The following is a 22,973-nucleotide window of genomic DNA, read 5'->3' as shown; positions in this document are numbered from 1 at the left end:
GTAGTGATCACAAACAGTCAGCTACAGAGCTGCTGCTGCACACCAAGATTGAGCAGGGTTTCCTTGCAATGATAAGAGAATGAAACATTACAATTCAGATTCAGAAGTCAAGAACAATACCAGCTTTCACATTCCTGAGAGTCGTAAGTCGTAACTAAAAACAGATGCCAGATTTCAACCTTTCAAATGTCACTTTTGATGACCGACGACTATCTCAGTGTCAGTGGTCGAGGGGGGCTTAGAAGCATCCAATGCACATGCAGTTTGAAGCTTCCTAAGCAATATCCAGACCGGTATATGTACAAGACGGAGAATATCCGTGGAAAATTTGAGGCCGTGCTCAAGCATACTTCTGGATTATGTACATGGGATTTTAGCTTGTGCTGCGAGTCGCACTATCTAGTTTTGCTCGGGGAGTATATGTAGTTTTATGTGACTGTAAGGCAGGATGATGGTTTTTGTAGATGGGCCGCCATGAGCTTGCATCTGCTATTCTTCTCCTCTTCACTCCCTCTTGGTTAGCGTCTTTTTAAGGCCTCTCAAGATCTTTGCAAACCATATCGTGTTCATGATGAGTAGTATTGTGGGCACGCCAAATATCAGAACGCGGCTGAAGGTCCGCATCTGCATCACCTGTCAATAATTCAGATCAAACTTAGTGTCAGAATCATCGATGTGATATTTGCCACATAGTTATGTGCTGGAACAGAAGTAGGAATTACGTCATCATAGTGGAAGTAGATGTGGTAGAACAAGTAGATGAAGAGAATTATCCGTGCCACCTGTATTACACAAATGGTTGACTATGTTAGAGAGAAAACTGTGGTAAAGCATGACCAAAGTAAAGCAAGCCAAAAGAAAAAAATGGAATCAGAAACAGGAACACACAAGGGCCTAGCAAGAAACAAAAACCAAAGACAAAACCAAAGAACCTAGGGATAACCTACTGAAGAGAGCATAGTTAAACTAAAATTACAGCATGGCCTCGGCACAGAAACATCTGGGGGTATAATAGCATTAATATTTCAACTTGTACGATAAGTTTCTGTAAATCACAAGACCAATTGCTAATACTGTATCCCATTCCCCAAGCCGAGTTAGCAAATGTCCAATGTGAGTTATACAGAACACAAACATAATACAAAAAACCATCTATTACAAAGCTTGAGGTATTCCACTAGCTGCAATTTTTAAAAGGGAATAGTGGAATAGAGTGTATAAAACAGTTGACAAACCTTAGCTTGAAGCAAATTCAACAAAATTATTTTTTTGATCTGGGTATACAATTTGAAATGCTCATTCATGTATGCACACATTGAGGCATACTGAAGAGTGAGGACTAATTAACTTGTGGTCAGTTGCGTGAAAAATAACGTGCATTCTATAACTACTTTGTAGAAACTTCCACTTACCAGCCATGCAACAACCATTAAGCTACCGTTCACAACATAGGCCTTGGATCTTTTCAGTCCAGCAGTATCAAGATACCTTCATAACAGAAGGTAACAGGAAAGATCAGATCGAATGAAATAACAATAATGACCCAGAAATATTGTGCATTCATTGAATCAAATCAAATACCAGCGGAGGTTGATTCCAGGTGTGGTTCCTTCAGAGATGAGAACCATGTATGTATACAACTGGCCTTCCCCAGAATTCACAGAATAGACTATGGAAACAAGTGACAGGAAGTGATGAAGAACCTGGCAATGATCAACCCGTAATGAATAATACATACAAAAAATGCAGCAATGATAATTGAACAAATACAATGAATATTAACACGTGTGTCAAGGATGCAACCCAGAAATATCACATAAGGGCACTTACATACTCCATTCCACCTAGAGAAGGATAAACCCAAAATATCATTGCAATGTCAGTGATGAAGTACCCAACAGATACCTGGACAAATGAAATTAAGCCGATATGAGGCAAATAGACAATGCATGCCAACATAGTCATTTCTTGAATGGGAACAAAATAGTACTTTACCGCTAGTGTAATATTAGAGAGGTTTGAACTCCGGAAAGTTACTGGTCCATCCAGCTTATCAGAGTATAGGTCGGAAAAGAATACTAGGTACACTGACATGAATGTGATGAAAATTGCATGGACAGTGGAGATGCCCCTAGAATAGGTGAAAGATCGGTCGTGAGTAGATATGTCAATAAGCACATGGTGAAATTGGACATAAATTTTGCAGACAGATGGCTTCACCTGTTGTTCCACTCAAGCTTTTGGGCTTTTGTAAGAGAAGCATAACACTTGTAGAAGAATGAACTGACTAAGTGTGTGATGTCATAGATCTGCAAACCAAAAGGAAATTTGTAGCCAAGAAAGTAGCTAGAGTTCTGGTACATAGAGATCAATCATAACTTGTTCCATGCAAGAATTTCAGGGTTAACATAAATGTAAAATAAAACAAGAGAAAATCATAGGTTGCAGTGTGGATAGTGCAAAGGGTTTTGAAAAGTCAAACTCTGAAAACAATGCTAGAAGTGATGATTATCATCTGCATGCTGCTATCTACTTTGTTACATCGCAGAATAGTGAAAATTGCTTTTGGAGGCCAAGCTCCATGGAGGCCTCCAAATGCAAAATTCAAAAATCATGAAAATTCATATTTTTACATTTCAAATTTTTTTGAAAACAATACAGAGATAGATGAAGGCATAGTGCACAAGTGTGTAAATTTTCAGGATGAAATACGTTGAAATGAGGGCTGTGCAAAATAGACAAATCTGGGGCTTTTTAAACATGGTACTATTCATCTTCTCAGACCATGAATTTGTCTTTTTTGTACAGGTCGCTTTTCAACGTATTTCATCCTGAAATTTTACGCACATACGTCTCACATCCTTGTTTACTTGTACAAAAAAAATTTACGCACATACGTCGCACATACGTAATTTTTTGATTTTTTTTAAATCGGCCTCCTTGGAGGCCGAAAGCCAAAACGCCATTCTCGCAGAATAGTTAATAACTTACTACATATACATACCACTATTGCCTAAAGGATACAAATGGTACACAAGGTATTGTAAGGGATCCTGGCATACACAGACACACACAAAGGGCAAATAATAGGAAATTATTGCGGTATTAAACATATATGGTAATACACTGAGGCCAACCTGTATAATACAGATTAAAAACAAATATACATTGTGATTCAACTTCTGTTTCCCATGGTAGCCAAATATTGACTAAAAATGGTTAATATATTGATAGGATTAGGTTAATTTTTGTTTGCTAAACCGTAACATGCTTGGTTTTGAAAATCTTGTATTGAGTATCCGAATTTAACTGCTCATACTAAACAAAAACAAAAACGTTACAAGCCAAAACAAACTGTTAAATCTATTGCATGACTCTAATCTGAAAATTCATCACAGCTTGTATGTGAGTTTAAACCTTACATTACTTCAACCGATTTCAGATGCATCCGCGGCTTAGGATCGGATGTGGTGGGTAGCCATCGACATATTCCTAATTAGATCTCAGGCTAAACTGAGAATTTGCATATCCTACATTAGTTCTTTACAGAAACCTGCTTATACTAACAGCCATATATAGTACAAATGGTGTTCGGTAGTCCACAATTTTCACATAGTGAAGTTAAGCAAAAATGCAATAAAACTAACATCTATTTGTTTCTTCCATCTAAATACATGAATCATGTGAGCATCACTAAATTCACTGGTGACATGATCATAAATGTCAACAAATAAGAGGGGGGCAAAATAATACCATCTTGCACATCAGGATCCCACCAAGCATAGCAGTGTACGAAACATATGCATCTGCAAGAAGGTATTCCTTAACCAGTGACTCTGCTTTGTACGAGTAGGCCTTAGCCGCCATAACAGAGATTGTGGACAGATCCATCAATTCCTATATCTTGACTCAGCAGCCTGACGAAAGAGACAAGTCACATAACAAGGTACATTTTGAGCCATAGAGAAGCCAGAATTATAAAATGCCCACGCTAAGATTAAAGATAGTTTTTGTGACATCCAGTTGACCGTAGAAGAAGAACCAAGATATGGGTCATTGCTAAACAGTACTCGGAATAGTCTTCCATTCCATGAAGTACAACACCCAACTGTCACTTGAATGCATAATGGTAAAGTACACGAATCCGACCACATGAAGAAGCTGAAGCCAAATAAATAATCAATCCCTGTCATGTGTCACTTTCACCGGAATAAAATAGCAAGCAGAAGCATGCACCAAAGATTGAGTCTATACTCTATACTGGAAGACTGGAAGCTGTGAATAAAGCAACGACGTAGTGCCGAAGCCAATGAATGGATCCTATTAACAATTGCTAGAGCCACAGTTTAAGTAAGATAGTCATTGAGGTCCCCATAAACAGCTACGAATCCAAAACGATAGCAGCTAATTGCATGCTTGACAGCCATCCCTCTAAACACTAAAATTCAGGTACTATATTGGAGAATGTATCGAATCCAAAACAACTCATAACAGCGTGTGGCACTTGTAATCACGCGCACAACTCGCAGGAAAATGGTACTCGAAGATGAGTAACACGGAGAAGATACGTCCACAAACCTGACTAAATAAGGCAACGCACAAAGCGCACGAAGGAGTCAAGATGAATACAGGGGATGGGGGTCGGAAAAGGTGCGCAAGAGGGGCAACCTTTTGAGGCGTCATTCAAACCGCCAGCTCGGAAAAAAAACATCCGCACGTTGCGACCAATTGGGGCACCGAATCGATGCCCGGACGACAATGGCGCGCGCCGTCGCCCGGAAGAAAACACCACAGCGATCAAAAGGAAACAGCCCCGAGTCCCGGAAGGCAGGCACGCCGCCGCGCGCGACCGATAATAACCGAAACCAAAAATCCGAGGAAACGGCGAAAAAAACAGGCGAAACCTCCCGCCGTCGCATTGCGCACGGGCGGCGGAGGCACGCGATCGACGCCCGAAACTCCATCATCGGAGCCATCAATCCCACCGACGAACAGGCCTACGCCGCCACGACCGACCCCCAGACCTCGCCGTATCCCGAACGTGGCAACCCGAAGCAGGAGCCGGGACGAAAGCGAGGCGCGCCTCGGAGCCACGTCGCGCCCCACGATTTTTGCGGCGGGGCAGGACCGATCGGCGGGGAAAATTCGACGAGCGGCGGGCGGGCGGGCACGGAGGAACAGAGCGGGAGCGGGAGCGGGAGGAGGCATTAGTACCTTGCGGTTATGGCGGTCGGCGGGGAGGGGCGAGGTTCCGGCGGTGCAAAGCAATCGGGGGCGGGGTGGGTTGGATGGAGAGGGTGGCTATATTTCGCCTCCTCCGGCACCACGCCTCGCCTCGCCTCGCCCGTTGCGCAAGCCACAAAGGAAAAGGAGAATGACGGGGGCGAGAGGGAGATGGCCTGACGGGATTATAATGGCCAATTTATATTTAGGATGCCCTGCCCTGCCCTGCCATGGAAAGGGGGAGAGAAATAATTTCGAACTGAGCCGAGGGGGCAAGGAGTGTTACCAGATGCCTGCGCAAAGGGGGCGCGTTAAAAGTTAATTAAAAATAGTATCGGTGGAAACTAAAAATGACCTGCGATAAAAAATGAGACGGACGTAATTGAATGATTTTTTTTGTATATTTTCAAACAAATGGTCTTTTTATATAATATAAACCAGTAAGTTAGCATCATAATAACTTTTCTAATAATGCTCCGCCTAAGGATGACAATTTTATCCATGGGCATGGATATCCGACCCAAATGAATAGAATTTGGATATGCTTTTGTGTCCATGGGCGGTGCCTAAACCCGACCCAATTGCTCGTGGCTAGGGCATGAATATAATCGTGTACCCGTGGGTATACCCAAAGTCGACCCGATAGTATGACTTAATGGGCTAAAATTTGCTATCCCTACCCCATAGTCACATGTCCCACTGTAATTTTACACTTTGTTATCTAAAACATGCAAAAGTAAATACACAATCCTCGCCGTAACTTTTATTAGTTGACATTCAATCCCCTCCGTAACATACTCTAACGCCCCTTCCCTTATTTTATCACCTTGTTAAATGACTCGTCATTTTCATCTGTTAGAAAAATACTAAATGATCTTAGGTTGTTATTGGACATTGATTTACCATAAATGAAGCCTAGTGGAGCTTATGTTAACGTTGTGTTATGTCTTATTTATATGTCTCGAGAAGGACCCAATGAATATCCATCGGGTTTGGACATGGATACAATTTTTCACCCGTGGAATTTTTCATGAACGGGCAAAGACTGTCTTCATGGATATGGATATGGATTTGATATTGTTCAATCCGATCCAAATCTGGCCCATTGCCATCCTTAGCTCCACCTACGAAACTTGTTACGAATAAGCTACGTAACGTTCCTTCTAATCCCCCCCCCCCCCAATTTCAACTGGGATGGGGTCCCTCCTTCCCTCTCATTTCCAATGAAAAAACGCCAACTGAGCAATCCCCTGTAAACATGTGTAACTTTGCGTGGATGTAGCATTGCCCTAATTTTTTTTACAGTATAACGAACTTGGCCGAGGGTGCAGGGATGATTTTGCGATGTTAAGGAGGAACATTAATAAGTGGGTGGAATTGTATGGCAGATTGTAACAGTGGGTGGTTAAGCTCCTCAACAACATTATCATGACCCTTCCTCTTTAGCTTAGATGAATCCAGGACCTTTTAATTGTAAGTTGCATACTCCTGGCCATTTCACCATCACCCGCGAATTGATGAAAAATACATCCAGGATATGCATTTCTTTGTATAATCTTTCTTTGTATAATCTTGACATACATATGTACTCCTTGATTAACCCTCCTCTCTCCAAAATCGCTTCATGGCGCCCACCATGGATGGATGCCATCACCACCTCGTACACCAACTCTCCCTGCCACAACCCGCCATCCTCTCTCTCTCTTTTCTCCCTTCTACAGCGGGCTGCCATTTGTACTGTCAATTATATGTCGGCCACCACCTAGTTATCGAGCTCTCTGTGGCCTACTTTATCCCTGCACATCCCTAACAATTGACTTCTACCGCCATTGACCAGGTCTGAAGGTCCCCCAATGGCCATCTCCTCATTTTACGTCACTCCCGCCACAATCACCTAGGTCTAGAGGCCACTGCGGCATTCTCTGTCAGTGTCCCTATGGAACCAGTACTATGCGGGACCAACGTACTCACAGACTGGAGAAATTTCATTATAAGAAAAAGAATTACTCGACACATGGCCCAAATCAGACGGCACAACTCCATCCTACCAAAGATTCAAAGGCTCAAACAAAGTTGAAGGGGGGAGGGGAGTGGGGCGGGTACTGACTAGTGGTTGCTGGGCTTTAATTATTCAATAAATTAAAGCCCAACAATCACTATAGTCAGTAAAATCAAGCCTTACAAGAGATGGGCTATCTAGTGGTTCATTCACAATGGGGAAATCATAGAATCAGACTTCATAGTGTATTTGTAAATAGTTGGAACTTGCATGCTCTGTGGCTAACGCTGCCTCTAAAGGTTAAAGTTTTTTTAGTGGTATTGGCACTCATTCAACATGGCACCATGGGGGCCACGTCATAGTATTATTCATATTTATGAATTGGCTACAATGTCGTAGCAAATCATTACATTCTTCAAATTGAGATGTGCTACACCTACAGAATATTTTCTACAGAAATATATTAGAGGCTCGGGTAGAGGGATATGTCATTTTTAAGGGAGGAGGGCTCTGCGTGGAAATCAGGTGGGATTAATGGGGAAAGGACACATAAGTCTTTTCTTTTTCCTAAGTGAGACGTGAGCTAAGGTTTCTTTTTTGTGAGCGAACATGCTGCCCGTTCATTTCCCATGTACGAATATCAAAGCAACTAAGCATGATATGTGTTAGTCATTGTTCGCTCACATGCATCCTTCTGAGTAAACTACAAGCTGGCGACACTAAAGGGTTCGCTCAAGATGACGATTTTAGCGAACACATTCGAGATGATAAATTCTGTTTTTAGAGCATGAAAATCTCCACCAGTTTTTCTTAGATGTAGGATGAAAATTTCCTTCTGCCAGCATGGCATATCGGAACAAGTTGAAATTTTTCTTTTTAGACTGACAATTCTCCATGTTGCATTGTTGCAATTCCCTGAAAATAAATCCCGATAATTTTTCTGCTAGCATGGCAATTTTTTCTTTACAACACGACACATCTTTATACAATAGCATGGCAAATATATCTGTTTTAGCATGAGTGAAAGTGGTTTTTTGAGGGTACAAACGCTGAACGCGGATTCGCTCGGATAACCTCCCTGAGCTGCTGTTGGCGCGTTATTCGGGTCTTTTTTTTTATGGGGACACATAAGTCAGTAGGCTTCCGTCAGTAAACTTCCCTGGTTAGGATCTTCGCTTCAAGCTAAAGCATTGGAGATTCGAGAAGATGTGCCTCGCTTTCCTCTCTGTCGTGGTATCTAATTGGAGTTCTGACTTGTGCAACTACACCTCTCCTGTAAGAATTGGATGCTATCAGCTCTCTGTCATTTTCAATCGCTAGTCGTTTTCAGGAAATGTGCACTAGAAGGACAGGGGGCAAGGCAATCACCAGGGCTGTTCGTGAGAAAAAATGCGGCCACTGCTTAGTTGGGTCGATATTTCCCATCTGAGTCGAATACCCAGAAGTTCGGGGTGCAACATTTTTATAGCATCTGTGCAATAAACTCCAGCAACCACTTTGACAAACACGACGATCTGCTCCGTGTTCATCTAAAAAAACACGACAGGGACAGGCAAAACTACCACGAAAAGGAAAACACCACAACTTCTGCAACATGCAACTACCCTGACGTTTTCCCTGGAAAACAGCACGTGTTCGCAACCAATAGTCGTCCAATGATATATCGTACTCCCTCCGATCCAAAATAAGTGTTGCAGCTTTGAACTAGGATTGAACTAACCTTAGTTCGAAGCTGAGACACTTATTTTGGATCGGAGGGAGTACTATTATGCTATTCAGGTTTACTGATGAAAGGCAGATGAAATCTATTATGCAACCGACATTCAGCCGTTCATGTGAAAATCCATAGTTAGTTCGAGCTTAACACAATACTGAAGCTGAGATGAGATTCAAAACATGCCGAGTACCACAAGGAACAAGGTCATTCTAGATAGTTTGAAACGGATAGAAGAAAACATCAAAACCATAGCTCTGCGATATGGTCTTTGGGGGTTTCCTTCCTTGCTAAGGTCAGGTTCTTTAGTCTTCAGTTTCTTCACCATGAGTTAGTGTTTCTACGTTTTGTATCCAGATACCGCCGGCCTGAGTAAGTTCCCTGCACAATTTAAAATAAAATTGGCATGGTGATAATTCATTGGACAGGGACAATCTATCGGCAAGATACGACAGCATCAACTAAGGCACTTGTGCCTGCATTGCTACTGAGGTTACCATGAGATGGACACCAAAATTTCAGTTGAAATGTTCTTTCTGGACTCAGCTTAAGATCATTTTTTATACAGAAAATACTTTCTTAAAAGGTACAATGACTCATAATAGCGTCTTTAAAAGTTCAAAGTAGAGCACCTATTCTTTTCGTTAGTGTCTTCATGCTCGTCCAACACAACGGCCCCTTTTCCTGCACATACAGAAACAAGTTCCAATGATTTTTTGTGTGAATTCACATTAGTATTAGTTATAACCAAGTTTGCATGCATCATCAAGTCCCATTTCCCGGTATATACACCCAAGAAAGTATGTGTTTCCTTGGCCATATAATAAAGTCTCTGTACCACTACCATGCCTTTAAAAAGGCCATTGAATATACTGGATCAGTAGGATGTTTGTTTCATTTAGCTGATTATATAGATACAGAAACCTACAACTACGATTTTAATGCTCCAATCGAATCAGGACCAGTGGCGCTGTATGCCTGTATGATTCTAGCAAAAGGCGCACTTAACAAACTGAATCTTATACAATCATACATACCCGCGAGTCGAGGTCCTGACATTCTCATTGCTGAGGCTCTTCACTTTGTTGCACACGTACTCAACACTCTCACTGAGAGTGGCCTTCCTGTCCTCTTCGAAATTCCAAAGCTGGGCTACAATGGTTCTGTCACTCAGCTTGCCACATTCCTTTAACTCCAAGAAACTATTCACCAAAGCCTTCACCAAAGCCTTGTAAGACTCTTCCCCCCATGTAGCCCGCAGCTCTTGTAGCTTAATGTCATCGTCATTAATAGTCCCCTAATCACACACGTAGCAGTGTAGCACATAACTTGTCACCTACGAGAATCGACGTACCATAAGCTATAGTCTGTACAGGAACTCAGCGTACCTCAGAAATGCCTCCAACCGTGTCAGTCTTGAAGGGATACCACTCTGGGTTCATGAGCTGCTCCTGCCAAAATTTGCACAGCCGAGAAGCTTCTGCCTCGGCTTCTTTGCGGAGAAACTTCTGAAGGCATGCCAGTAGGAATGGCCTCTCACTCAACTGCCCCATGTACTTTACTGCGATATTCTGTCTACCAACACCACCCATATCAAGAAACCCCTGGACATCAACTTATGATGTCAATTTTAATTTTATAATCTTTCGCATGGTGTGACAGGAATGCATGTAGCATCTAATGTTGATTAAAGGGTGAAAATGATATGGATATGACTGAACCTTGATGAGCTCAGCGTTGATATTTGAAGTCTCTTCTCTAACATCGCGAAGCTCCGCACTCAAACCTTGTTCAAGATTGTTCATAGCACACAGAATTTCCGCAGCCTGATGATCCTCAGCATCTTCACCAGCTTGTCCCTCAGATTGCCGTTTTCTTTTCTGCACTGACATTCTTTGCACCTGCTTCTATAGCAATGTAGCGGGGTAAGTATGGCAGAATAGGAAAAGCAAGAGAATGGCCACTCACTATACTAGTCTAGCAATGAGTGACCCAAAATGCACTCATTTTTACAGTACTTCACATAAATATCCAACAAGATGATAGTCGCAATCAGTAAAATGAAGAACACTTCTAAAAGAGCATAGACACGAGGGAGCCAACAAGGCATAAAAGTGCAACTCAAAATGTGCAGAATAATTGCTTTGCAAAATAGTTGCTGTAATCAGATGAGCAGAACTATCTTGCAAAGGATCTATAACCATTCTTTTTTTTTTGGAAAAGGAGGATTTCCCCCGGCCTCTGCATCCGAAATCTATAAGCATTCATGGCATCACATTCTTCCGAAGCAGTAAAGACCAGTAACACACTATCCCTAGTATGATAACAAATCAGATCACTGAACACATTGACTTAGAATTATCACATTCACAGATAAGTATTTACTTACCCTTCCAGACTGGTTATGTTCACGACCACTCCCCTGTGCCGGCGTATGGCTTGCCTCACTTGCTTGGAGCTTTCTCTTTAGAGATTGAATCTCTGCTTCCTGCTCTTCATTCCTTTTAACGAGCTCCTCCTTTGCAGCGACGAGTTGAAGCCTTGCTGTCCATGATATTATCAAAATGGTACGAATGATGCCACGGTTTTCTTATCACTAGTGCAAGTGCAATGCACAGTTTTGTTTGCGTGTGTGACAGGAGATTTCTAAACATGCGAGTAATTACAGATTGGTAGGATTGACTGGTAACTATTTGGGGGCTTCAGATAACAGATAACTGATTGGAATAAACATCATTGGAGCAACGTTGGCTGTTCGATTTGATGGCTAGGATTAAAACTTTGCCTTCAGAGAAATGGTGTTACAGGGCAAACAATATATGAGGATCCTAAGCAAACAGAGCAGCGGTTACCCTTGTGTTCTTGCTCCACCTTCTCCTTTTCTTCGAGGACTCTGTGAAGCGCGCTGTGGATGCCGTTGTATTCATGGCTGCAGTACTCGTGGTAGTTCATCTTGGAGCAAACATATGAACCGAGTCCAGAGAGGCGCGCAAGCCAGTCGCTGCTTGCATCTCCGGTCTCTGCCATGAGCGCCGATAGTCTGTAGGTGCACGGGCATAGTACTACGGCAAAGATTAATTCGAGTTTTATCCACTGGATAGAGTAGAAATCGACTGTCTCGCTTCAGCAAATGACCAAACGCGGGAACCCCCAAGATTCCTAGTGAAAAGAGGGGGGAAATGCAGGTTCTTGCGATTTTTTCAAGGGAGGGGGGAAAAGGTTAGGGCTTCCGTACCAAGAGAAGAAACCGGCCCGGTGGAGGCCGCGTGGCTTCGCCGGAAGGACGGACGCTCCTGCTTATTATTCTGCTTCCTCTACGGCGCCGGGAGGGAGGGAGGATGATTGATTGCTCACTGCATTGTGCCTGCGTTTGGTACTCGCTGCTCGGGGTTGGGTTCTTGTTTCTTTCCTCGAGGGGGAGAAGAGGGAGAAGCGCGTGCGTGTAAACGTGGGGTGAGCTTCCGGCTCGCCTTCCCGGAAGTGGCGCTCGTAGTCGTTGGGGACCCACATGTCAGTCAGAGAAACAACTGGCAGCCTCGGATGTTGTTGTTTTTACCACACCCAACAAAGGAGCACTACGAACGTCACCACCCATATTCACAACGCTTTCAATGTTGTACACCTGTGCAGCACAAGAGTAACGCTAGTGTCAAAAACGTTCTTATATTATTAGACGAGAAGAGTATTATTCAAACAGAAAGAACAAGAAACTTTCAGTAGCCACAACTCACAACTTCGACATGTTCTCAGCATTCATCGGGGATAACTCAAGTGTGTAGCATGAGATGTAGGGTGTGATTGGATCAGAGTCCTCGGCCTCATGCTGGTAGTCCGCTGCCGCCTGGTGTGGACATGAGATGAGAAAAAATTCAGCCTGACGATGATGTGTTTGGTTAGTGTCTGACCACACATAGATCTTTGCAATGCGGTGTATAAGATTATCTCTAGGATGATAGCAAATAGGCTTAAAAAATCTTCTTGGGGTGATTTCTCTAACACATAGTGCTTTTGTGCCTGCCTTATCACAGATAAAGTGTTGGTAGCATACGAGTGCTTTCATGCAATAAAGAAGAAAATCCATGGTTCTAATGGCTACAGTGCAACGATCCCGTTTGGATACTCTAACTTAGCTAGAGGTTAGAGTTAGTTTCTAGCTCATGACTAACCCTAAACTAACTCTACTCAAAGAGGTGGGTTAGATGTAACTAGCTCAAACTAGCCCTCGTGTTTGGGTACTTTAGGGCTGTTCGAGCTCAAACTAGCTCAAACTAACTCTACTCATGTATCCAAACATGGCCAATGAAGTTGGATATGACGAAAGCTTATGGCAGAGTAGAATGGAGATTTTTGAAGGCCATGATGATGAGGATGGAACTTCATGTGCAATGGGCGGACCTAATTATGGAGTGTGTTTCCTCGGTCAGCTACGGAGTTAGATTTAATGATGCCGAGACTGAGGAATTCCTCCCAACAAGAGGACTGAGAAGGGAGACCCACTCTCCCCGTATCTGTTCTTGTTGAGTTCGAAAGGCCTTTCAAGTATGCTTTCCCATGAGGAGGAAGTTGGGGGGATTGAAGGTATAAAAGTTTGCATAAATGTGCCCCCTCTATTTCTCATCTTTTATTTGCACACGACTCTTTGATATTGTAAGTGCATCTAGTGCCACTCCTAGTTGATTTTGGAGTATTGACGACAAACCTGGTTGAAGGACTAATGTGTTTGTGAGAATTGCAGGATAACACAGGTAGAAGTCCCTCATTGATTCGGTTTTCCTACCAGAGATGACCCCTAAAAATGTATGAAGACATTGAAGTCAAAGGTGGTATGTGAAGACATTCACATTGAAGACTATGACAAGACAAGACATCGCGTGAAGACTATGGAGCGTGAAGACTTAGTTGTTTCGTCGTTCTTTTTCTTCTTTGTTGAGTCATAGGAACCACCGTACTGTTAAGTGGGGTCCAAGTAAACCAGTCAGAATGACTGAAGTGACGCTTAACCAAAATCCTATGTCTTCGAGCGAAGACAATGAGAGAAAATCTTATCCAGAGCTGGATAAAGTTAGCTTTGCTTGTAGCTCAAGTAAAGTTGTCGTGTGTGTTTGAAATCTGACGGTTGGAACACGTGTCAGTTCCTTAGTGACCCAGGGTCATTTCGGACAAATCAGGTCGGGTTGCCTAGTGGCTATAAATAGCCCACCCCCTACACCATAAATTGGTTGGCTGCTCAGAGTTAGTGCATGGCTTTTGTCGTTTGAGAGCAACCCACCTCGAAGCCTTTGAGAGAGAAATCCTTGCGAGGACAAAGCCCTAAACACCCAGAGCCAAAGAGTGTTAGGCATCACTTAAGTCTTCTTGTCTGTGTGATCTGAAGACTTATTACACTTGAGGACTGTGAATCCTCCAGCCGGTTAGGCGTCGCGTTTTGAGCATCCAAGAGTCATTGTGGATCGCTGGTGAACGAAGTTTGTGAAGGTTTGGAAGTCTACCTTGAAGACTTACCAGAGTAATTGGGCGAGCACTGGGTGTCCTTAGCTCAAGGGCAATAAGATGAAGACGCGGTTTTCTGAGTTGAATCTCAGCCTCCCTAACCAGACATACAGTTGTCACAGCAACTGGAACTGGTCCAACAAATCATTGTCTTCAACAAGCCACTGGTTCTATCCTTCCCATCTCTTTATTTGCAGATTGGTCCTTGTGAAGTCATTGCCTGTTTGCATTATCTATTTGTCTTCACTGTGTGATTGCTTGTTCTGATTGGCTTCATGCTATCTTCCATCCTGATCTATACTGCCTAGCTGCTATTAGCCTTTGTGCTTTCATTTCATTGAATACTTGACTATGGCTTGCTTAGTGTAGTCTACCTTCCGCTGCATGGTAATAGGTTTATTTCTATCGTTTGTCTTCGAAACCTCCATGTTTTGAAGACTTTCATAAAAATCGCCTATTCACCCCCCCTCTAGTCGATCACTAGCACTTTCAATTGGTATCAGAGCAAGGTACCGTTCTGTGTGATTCGGTTTAACCACCTGGAGTTTTAGCTATGTCGACTGCAGGGATAATCAAAGTCTGCACTGTGTGCCCAGTCTTCGATGGAACTGAATATCCCTACTGGAAGAATAAGATGCACATGCATTTGGAAGCCATTGATGTCGACCTCTGGTATGTCGTCAAGAATGGCGTCCCCAAGGCTGGTGAAGGTGTCACCGCTGCTGATGTCAAGAAGTTCGTTCAACTGGATTCCACTGCCAAGAACATCATCTGTGGTCATCTGACCAAAGGACAGTATGGCCGTGTGAGTGCTCTGGAAACATCCAAGCTAGTTTGGGATTGGCTCTACAAGGTCAATGAAGGCGTCTCAACCCAGAGAGATCAAAGAATCAGTGTCCTTCGCAACCTCTTCAACCGCTTCAAGAGAAACGACAATGAGAATGTTCAACTCACGTTTGATCGACTCACTGACATCACAAATGAGCTTCAAGCCCTCGGCGCTACTGAGATCACCAAGCATGAAGTCGTCAAGACACTCCTGAGATCACTTGACAGCTCGTTTGACACCCTAGCTCTGATGATTCAAGAACGCCCTGACTTCAAGACACTCGATCCGTCTGACATACTTGAAAGGCTCAACACACATGAGTTTCAGCTTTCTGAGAAAAGAGACATCTACGGTCCCAACTATGGGCGAACTTGTGCTTTGAAGGCAAAAGCTGTTTCCCCATCTGAAGAAGAATCTGATTGCAGTTCTGATGATCATGAAGACATTGGAAAGGAGCTTGTGAAGAAGTTCCAGAAATTCACCAAGAAGAAAGGCTTCAGAAAGTCCTCACGATCCAGCTGAAGGAATGATGAAGCTTCTGCTCATGACTACAAGAAGAGAACATGGCACAAGTGCAAAAAATCTGGTCACTACATCTCTGAGTGTCTGTAGTGGGACAATGAGAACAACAAGAAGAAGAAGAGCAAGGAATATGATTCTGACGACAACAAGAAGAAGAAATACTCAAAGTCTTCTTCCAAGTCTTCATCACACAAGAAGAGCTCATCTGGCAAGGCCCTGAAGGAAATATGCCCTAGAGGCAATAATAATGTTATTATTTTATTTCCTTATATCATGATAAATGTTTATTATTCATGCTAGAATTGTATTATCCGGAAACATAATACTTGTGTGAATACATAGACAAACCAAACGTCACTAGTATGCCTCTACTTGACTAGCTCGTTAATCGAAGATGGTTATGTTTCCTAACCATAGACATGTGTTGTCATTTGATTAATGGGATCACACCATTAGGAGAATGATATGATTGACATGACCCATTCCATTATCTTAGTACCCGATCGTTTAGTATGTTGCTATTGCTTTCTTCATGGCTTATACATGTTCCTATGACTATGAGATTATGCAACTCCCGTTTGCCGGAGGAACACTTTGTGTGCTACCAAACGTCACAACGTAACTGGGTGATTATAAAGGAGCTCTACAGGTGTCTCCAAAGGTACATGTTGGGTTGGCGTATTTCGAGATTAGGATTTGTCACTCCGATTGTCGGAGAGGTATCTCTGGGCCCTCTCGGTAATGCACATCACATAAGCCTTGCAAGCATTACAACTAATGAGTTAGTTGCAAGATGATGTATTATGAAACGAGTAAAGAGACTTGCCGGTAACGAGATTGAACTAGGTATTGAGATACCGACGATCGAATCTCGGGCAAGTAACATACCGATGACAAAGGGAACAACGTATGTTGTTATGCGGTCTGACCGATGAAGATCTTCGTAGAATATGTGGGAGCCAATATGAGCATCCAGGTTCCTCTATTGGTTATTGATCAGAGACGTGTCTCGGTCATGTCTACATTGTTCTCGAACCCGTAGGGTCCGCACGCTTAAGGTTTTGATGACAGTTATATTATGAGTTTATGCATTTTGATGTACCGAAGTTTGTTCGGAGTCCCGGATGTGATCACGGACATGACGAGGAATCTCAAAATGGTCGAGACATAAAGATTGATATATTGGAAGCCTATATTTGGATATCGAAAGTGTTCCGAGTGAAATCGGGATTTTACCGGAGTACCGGGAGGTTACCGGAACCCTCCCGGGAGGTATATGGGCCTTAGTGGGCTTTAGTGGAAGGGAGGAGAGGTGGCCAAGGCTGGGCCGCGCGCCCCTCCCCCCTAGTCCGAATAGGACAAGGAGAGGGGGGCGGCGCCCCCCCTTCCTTCTCTCTCTCCTCTTTCCCCCTCCCGAATCCTATTCCAACTAGGAAAGGGGGGAATCCTACTCCCGGTGGGAGTAGGACTCCTCCTGGCGCGCCCTCCTCCTGGCCGGCCGCACCTCCCCCTGCTCCTTTATATACGGGGGCAGGGGGCACCCCTAGACACAAGTTGATCCACGTGATCATATTCTTAGCCGTGTGCGGTGCCCCCTTCCACCATAATCCTCGATAATATTGTAGCGGTGCTTAGGCGAAGCCCTGCGACGGTAGTACATTAAGATCGTCACCACGCCGTCGTGCTGACGGAACTCTTCCCCGACACTTTTCTGGATCGGAGTCCGGGGATCGTCATCGAGCTGAACGTGTGCTAGAACTCGGAGGTGCCGTAGTTTCGGTACTTGATCGGTCGGGCCATGAAGACGTACGACTACATCAACCGCGTTGTGCTAACGCTTCCAATGTCGATCTACAAGGGTACGTAGATCACACTCTCCCCTCTCGTTGCTATGCATCACCATGATCTTGCGTGTGCGTAGGAATTTTTTTAAAATTACTACGTTCCCCAACAGTGGCATCCGAGCCTAGGTTTTATGTGTTGATGTTATATGCACGAGTAGAACGCAAGTGAGTTGTGGGCGATATAAGTCATACTGCTTACCAGCATGTCATACTTTGGTTCGGCGGTATTGTTGGACGAAGCGGCCCAGACCGACATTACGCGTACGCTTACGCGAGACCGGTTCTCCCGACGTGCTTTGCACAAAGGTGGCTAGCGGGTGACAGTTTCTCCAACTTTAGTTGAACTGAGTGTGGCTATGCCCGGTCCTTGCGAAGGTTAAAACAGCACCAACTTGACAAACTATCGTTGTGGTTTTGATGCGTAAGTAAGATTGGTTCTTGCTTAAGCCCGTAGCAGCCACATAAAACTTGCAACAACAAAGTAGAGGACGTCTAACTTGTTTTTGCAGGGCATGTTGTGATGTGATATGGTCAAGACATGATGCTAAATTTTATTGTATGAGATGATCATGTTTTGTAACCGAGTTATCGGCAACTGGCAAGAGCCATATGGTTGTCGCTTTATTGTATGCAATGCAATCGCGCTGTAATGCTTTACTTTATCACTAAGCGGTAGCGATAGTCGTGGAAGCATAAAATTGGCGAGACGACAACGATGCTACGATAGAGATCAAGGTGTCGCGCCGGTGACGATGGTGATCACGACGGTGCTTCGAAGATGAAGATCACAAGCACAAGATGATGATGGCCATATCATATCACTTATATTGATTGCATTTGATGTTTATATTTTATGCATCTTATCTTGCTTTGATTGACGGTAGCATTATAAGATGGTCTCTCACTAATTATCAAGAAGTGTTCTCCCTGAGTATGCACTGTTGCGAAAGTTCTTCGTGCTGAGACACCACGTGATGATCGGGTGTGATAGGCTCTACGTTCAAATACAACGGGTGCAAAACAGTTGCACACACGGAGTACTCAGGTTATACTTGACGAGCCAAGCATATACAGATATGGCCTCGGAACACGGAGACCGAAAGGTCGAGCGTGAATCATATAGTAGATATGATCAACATAGTGATGTTCACCAATGAAACTACTCCATCTCACGTGATGATCGGACATGGTTTAGTTGATTTGGATCACGTAATCACTTAGAGGATTAGAGGGATGTCTATCTAAGTGGGAGTTCTTTAAGTAATATGATTAATTGAACCTAAATTTATCATGAAACTTAGTACCTGATAGTATCTTGCTTGTTTATGTTTGATTGTAGATAGATGGCCCGTGCTGTTGTTCCGTTGAATTTTAATGCGTTCCTTGAGAAAGCAAAGTTGAAAGATGATGGTGGCAATTACACGGACTGGGTCCGTAACTTGAGGATTATCCTCATTGCTGCACAGAAGAATTACGTCCTGGAAGCACCGCTAGGTGCCAGGCCTACTGCTGGAGCAACACCAGATGTTATGAACGTCTGGCAGAGCAAAGCTGATGACTACTCGATAGTTCAGTGTGCCATGCTTTACGGCTTAGAATCGGGACTTCAACGACGTTTTGAACGTCATGGAGCATATGAGATGTTCCAGGAGTTGAAGTTAATATTTCAAGCAAATGCTCGGATTGAGAGATATGAAGTCTCCAATAAGTTCTATAGCTGCAAGATGGAGGAGAACAGTTCTGTCAGTGAGCATATACTCAAAATGTCTGGGTATAATAATCACTTGATTCAATTGGGAGTTAATCTTCCAGATGATTGCGTCATTGACAGAATTCTCCAATCACTTCCACCAAGCTACAAGAGCTTCGTGATGAACTATAATATGCAAGGGATGAATAAGACTATTCCCGAGCTCTTCGCAATGCTAAAAGCTGCGGAGGTAGAAATCAAGAAGGAGCATCAAGTGTTGATGGTCAACAAGACCACTAGTTTCAAGAAAAAGGGCAAAGGGAAGAAGAAGGGGAACTTCAAAAAGAACAGCAAGCAAGTTGCTACTCAAGAGAAGAAACCCAAACCTGGACCTAAGCCTGAAACTGAGTGCTTCTACTGCAAGCAGACTGGTCACTGGAAGCGGAACTGCACCAAGTATTTGGCGGATAAGAAGGATGGAAAGGTGAACAAAGGTATATGTGATATACATGTTATTGATGTGTACCTTACTAATGCTCGCAGTAGCACCTGGGTATTTGATACTGGTTCTGTTGCTAACATTTGCAACTCGAAACAGGGACTACAGATTAAGCGAAGATTGGCTAAGGACGAGGTGACGATGCACGTGGGAAATGGTTCCAAAGTCGATGTGATCGCGGTCGGCACGCTACCTCTACATCTACCTTCGGGATTAGTATTAGACCTAAATAATTGTTATTTGGTGCCAGCGTTAAGCATGAACATTATATCTGGATCTTGTTTGATGCGAGACGGTTATTCATTTAAATCAGAGAATAATGGTTGTTCTATTTATATGAGTAATATCTTTTATGGTCATGCACCCTTGAAGAGTGGTCTATTCTTGTTGAATCTCGATAGTAGTAACACACATATTCATAATGTTGAAGCCAAAAGATGCAGAGTTGATAATGAGAGTGCAACTTATTTGTGGCACTGCCGTTTAGGTCATATCGGTGTAAAGCGCATGAAGAAACTCCATTCTGATGGAATTTTGGAACCACTTGATTATGAATCACTTGGTACTTGCGAACCGTGCCTCATGGGCAAGATGACCAAAACACCGTTCTCCGGTACTATGGAGAGAGCAACAGATTTGTTGGAAATCATACATACAGATGTATGTGGTCCGATGAATATTGAGGCTCGTGGCGGATATCGTTATTTTCTCACCTTCACAGATGATTTAAGCAGATATGGGTATATCTACTTAATGAAACATAAGTCTGAAACATTTGAAAAGTTCAAGGAATTTCAGAGTGAAGTTGAAAATCATCGTAACAAGAAAATAAAGTTTCTACGATCTGATCATGGAGGAGAATATTTGAGTTACGAGTTTGGTGTACATTTGAAAAATTGTGGAATAGTTTCGCAACTCACGCCACCCGGAACACCACAGCGTAATGGTGTGTCCGAACGTCGTAATCATACTTTACTAGATATGGTGCGATCTATGATGTCTCTTACTGATTTGCCACTATCGTTTTGGGGATATGCTCTAGAGACGGCCACATTCACGTTAAATAGGGCACCATCAAAATCCGTTGAGACGACGCCATATGAACTGTGGTTTGGCAAGAAACCAAAGTTTTCGTTTCTAAAAGTTTGGGGCTGCGATGCTTATGTGAAAAAACTTCAACCTGATACGCTCGAACCCAAATCGGAGAAATGTGTCTTCATAGGATATCCAAAGGAAACTATTGGATACACCTTCTATCACAGATCCGAAGGCAAGACTTTTGTTGCTAAATTCGAAAACTTTCTAGAGAAGGAATTTCTCTCGAAAGAAGTGAGTGGGAGGAAAGTAGAACTTGACGAGGTAACTGTACGTGCTCCCTTATTGGAAAGTAGTACATCACAGAAACCAGTTTCTGTGATACCTACACCAATTAGTGAGGAAGCCAATGATAATGATCATGAAACTTCAGAACAAAATACTACTGAACCTCGTAGATCAAGCAGAGTAAGATCCGCGCCAGAGTGGTACGGTAATCCTGTTCTGGAAGTCATGCTACTAGATCATGATGAACCTACGAACTATGAAGAAGCGATGGTGTGCCCAGATTCCGCAAAATGGCTTGAAGCCATGAAATCTGAGATGGGATCCATGTATGAGAACAAAGTATGGACTTTGGTTGACTTGCCCAATGATCGGCAAGCAATCGAGAATAAATGGATCTTCAAGAAGAAGACTGACGCTGACGGTAATATTACTGTCTACAAAGCTCGACTTGTCGCAAAAGGTTTTCGGCAAGTTCAAGGGATTGACTATGATGAGACCTTCTCACCCGTAGCGATGCTTAAGCCTGTCCAAATCATGTTAGCAATTGCCGCATTTTATGATTATGAAATTTGGCAAATGGATGTCAAAACTGCATTCCTGAATGGATTTCTGCAAGAAGAGTTGTATATGATGCAGCCGGAAGGTTTTGTCGATCCAAAGGGAGCTAACAAAGTGTGCAAGCTTCAGCGATCCATTTATGGACTGGTGCAAACCTCTCGGAGTTGGAATAAACGCTTTGATAGTGTGATCAAAGCATTTGGTTTTGTACAGACTTTTGGAGAAGCCTGTATTTACAAGAAAGTGAGTGGGAGCTCTGTAGCATTTCTGATATTATATGTAGATGACATATTACTAATCGGAAATGATATAGAATTTCTGGATAGCATAAAAGGATACTTGAATAAGAGTTTTTCAATGAAAGACCTCGGTGAAGCTGCTTACATATTAGGCATTAAGATCTATAGAGATAGATCAAGACGCTTAATTGGACTTTCACAAAGCACATACCTTGACAAAGTTTTGAAGAAGTTCAAAATGGATCAAGCAAAGAAAGGATTCTTGCCTGTGTTACAAGGTGTGAAATTGAGTAAGACTCAATCCTTGACCAATGCAGAAGATAGAGAGAAAATGAAAGATGTTCCCTATGCTTCAGCCATAGGCTCTATCATGTATGCAATGCTGTGTACAAGACTTGATGTGTGTCTTGCTATAAGTCTAGCAAGGAGGTACCAAAGTAATCCAGGAGTGGATCACTGGACAGCGGTCAAGAACATCCTGAAATACCTGAAAAGGACTAGGGATATGTTTCTCATATATGGAGGTGACAAAGAGCTCATCGTAAATGGTTACGTTGATGCAAGCTTTGACACTAATCCGGACGATTCTAAATCGCAAACCGGATACGTGTTTACATTAAACGGTGGAGCTTTCAGTTGATGCAGTTCTAAACAAAGCGTTGTGGCGGGATATACATGTGAAGCGGAGTACATAGCTGCTTCGGAAGCAGCAAACGAAGGAGTCTGGATGAAGGAGTTCATATCCGATCTAGGTGTCATACCTAGTGCATCGGGTCCAATGAAAATCTTTTGTGACAATACTGGTGCAATTGCCTTGGCAAAGGAATCCAGATTTCACAAGAGAACCAAGCACATCAAGAGACGCTTCAATTCCATCCGGGATCTAGTCCAGGTGGGAGACATAGAGATTTGCAAGATACATAAGGATCTGAATATAGCAGACCCGTTGACTAAGCCTCTTCCACGAGCAAAACATGATCAGCACCAAAGCTCCATGAGTGTTAGAATCATTACTGTGTAATCTAGATTATTGACTCTAGTGC

At 43.1% G+C, this 22,973-nt stretch overlaps 2 protein-coding genes across 5 annotated transcripts; both read right to left on the bottom strand.

The window, feature by feature from the left end:
* Positions 1 to 151: 151 nt before the first annotated feature.
* LOC125544892 (uncharacterized) lies at positions 152 to 5,401 on the bottom strand. The gene is made up of 9 exons (XM_048708678.2): positions 5,215 to 5,401; positions 3,754 to 3,917; positions 2,221 to 2,309; positions 1,996 to 2,131; positions 1,831 to 1,905; positions 1,582 to 1,703; positions 1,413 to 1,488; positions 723 to 782; positions 152 to 633 (listed from the first exon to the last, which is right to left on the bottom strand). The coding sequence occupies exons 2-9, from the start codon at positions 3,889 to 3,891 to the stop codon at positions 505 to 507; spliced, it is 825 nt and encodes a 274-aa protein (XP_048564635.2). The 5' UTR covers positions 3,892 to 3,917; positions 5,215 to 5,401; the 3' UTR covers positions 152 to 504.
* A 3,601-nt stretch (positions 5,402 to 9,002) lies between these two features.
* Positions 9,003 to 12,363, bottom strand: LOC125544894 (factor of DNA methylation 1-like). Of its 4 annotated transcripts, none has more exons than XM_048708680.2 (8): positions 12,172 to 12,363; positions 11,789 to 11,976; positions 11,326 to 11,480; positions 10,658 to 10,840; positions 10,325 to 10,540; positions 9,974 to 10,233; positions 9,569 to 9,620; positions 9,003 to 9,317 (listed from the first exon to the last, which is right to left on the bottom strand). In XM_048708680.2, the coding sequence occupies exons 2-7, from the start codon at positions 11,961 to 11,963 to the stop codon at positions 9,590 to 9,592; spliced, it is 1,020 nt and encodes a 339-aa protein (XP_048564637.2). In that variant the 5' UTR covers positions 11,964 to 11,976; positions 12,172 to 12,363; the 3' UTR covers positions 9,003 to 9,317; positions 9,569 to 9,589. The 4 variants fall into 4 exon arrangements, with proteins under 4 accessions (XP_048564637.2, XP_048564638.2, XP_087403740.1 ...); XM_048708681.2 differs by having other exon boundaries at positions 10,658 to 10,837; XM_087547614.1 differs by having other exon boundaries at positions 10,658 to 10,843; positions 11,789 to 11,998; positions 12,172 to 12,362.
* Positions 12,364 to 22,973: the final 10,610 nt, after the last annotated feature.

This window comes from Triticum urartu, chromosome 3A, assembly GCF_056163025.1.
Source record: "Triticum urartu cultivar PI428250 chromosome 3A, HENAU_Tu73, whole genome shotgun sequence".
In the NCBI taxonomy this organism is placed as follows: Eukaryota; Viridiplantae; Streptophyta; class Magnoliopsida; order Poales; family Poaceae; genus Triticum; species Triticum urartu.
The sequence above is the reverse complement of the archived record's forward strand: the minus strand, read 5'-3'. Positions and strand labels throughout refer to the sequence as shown.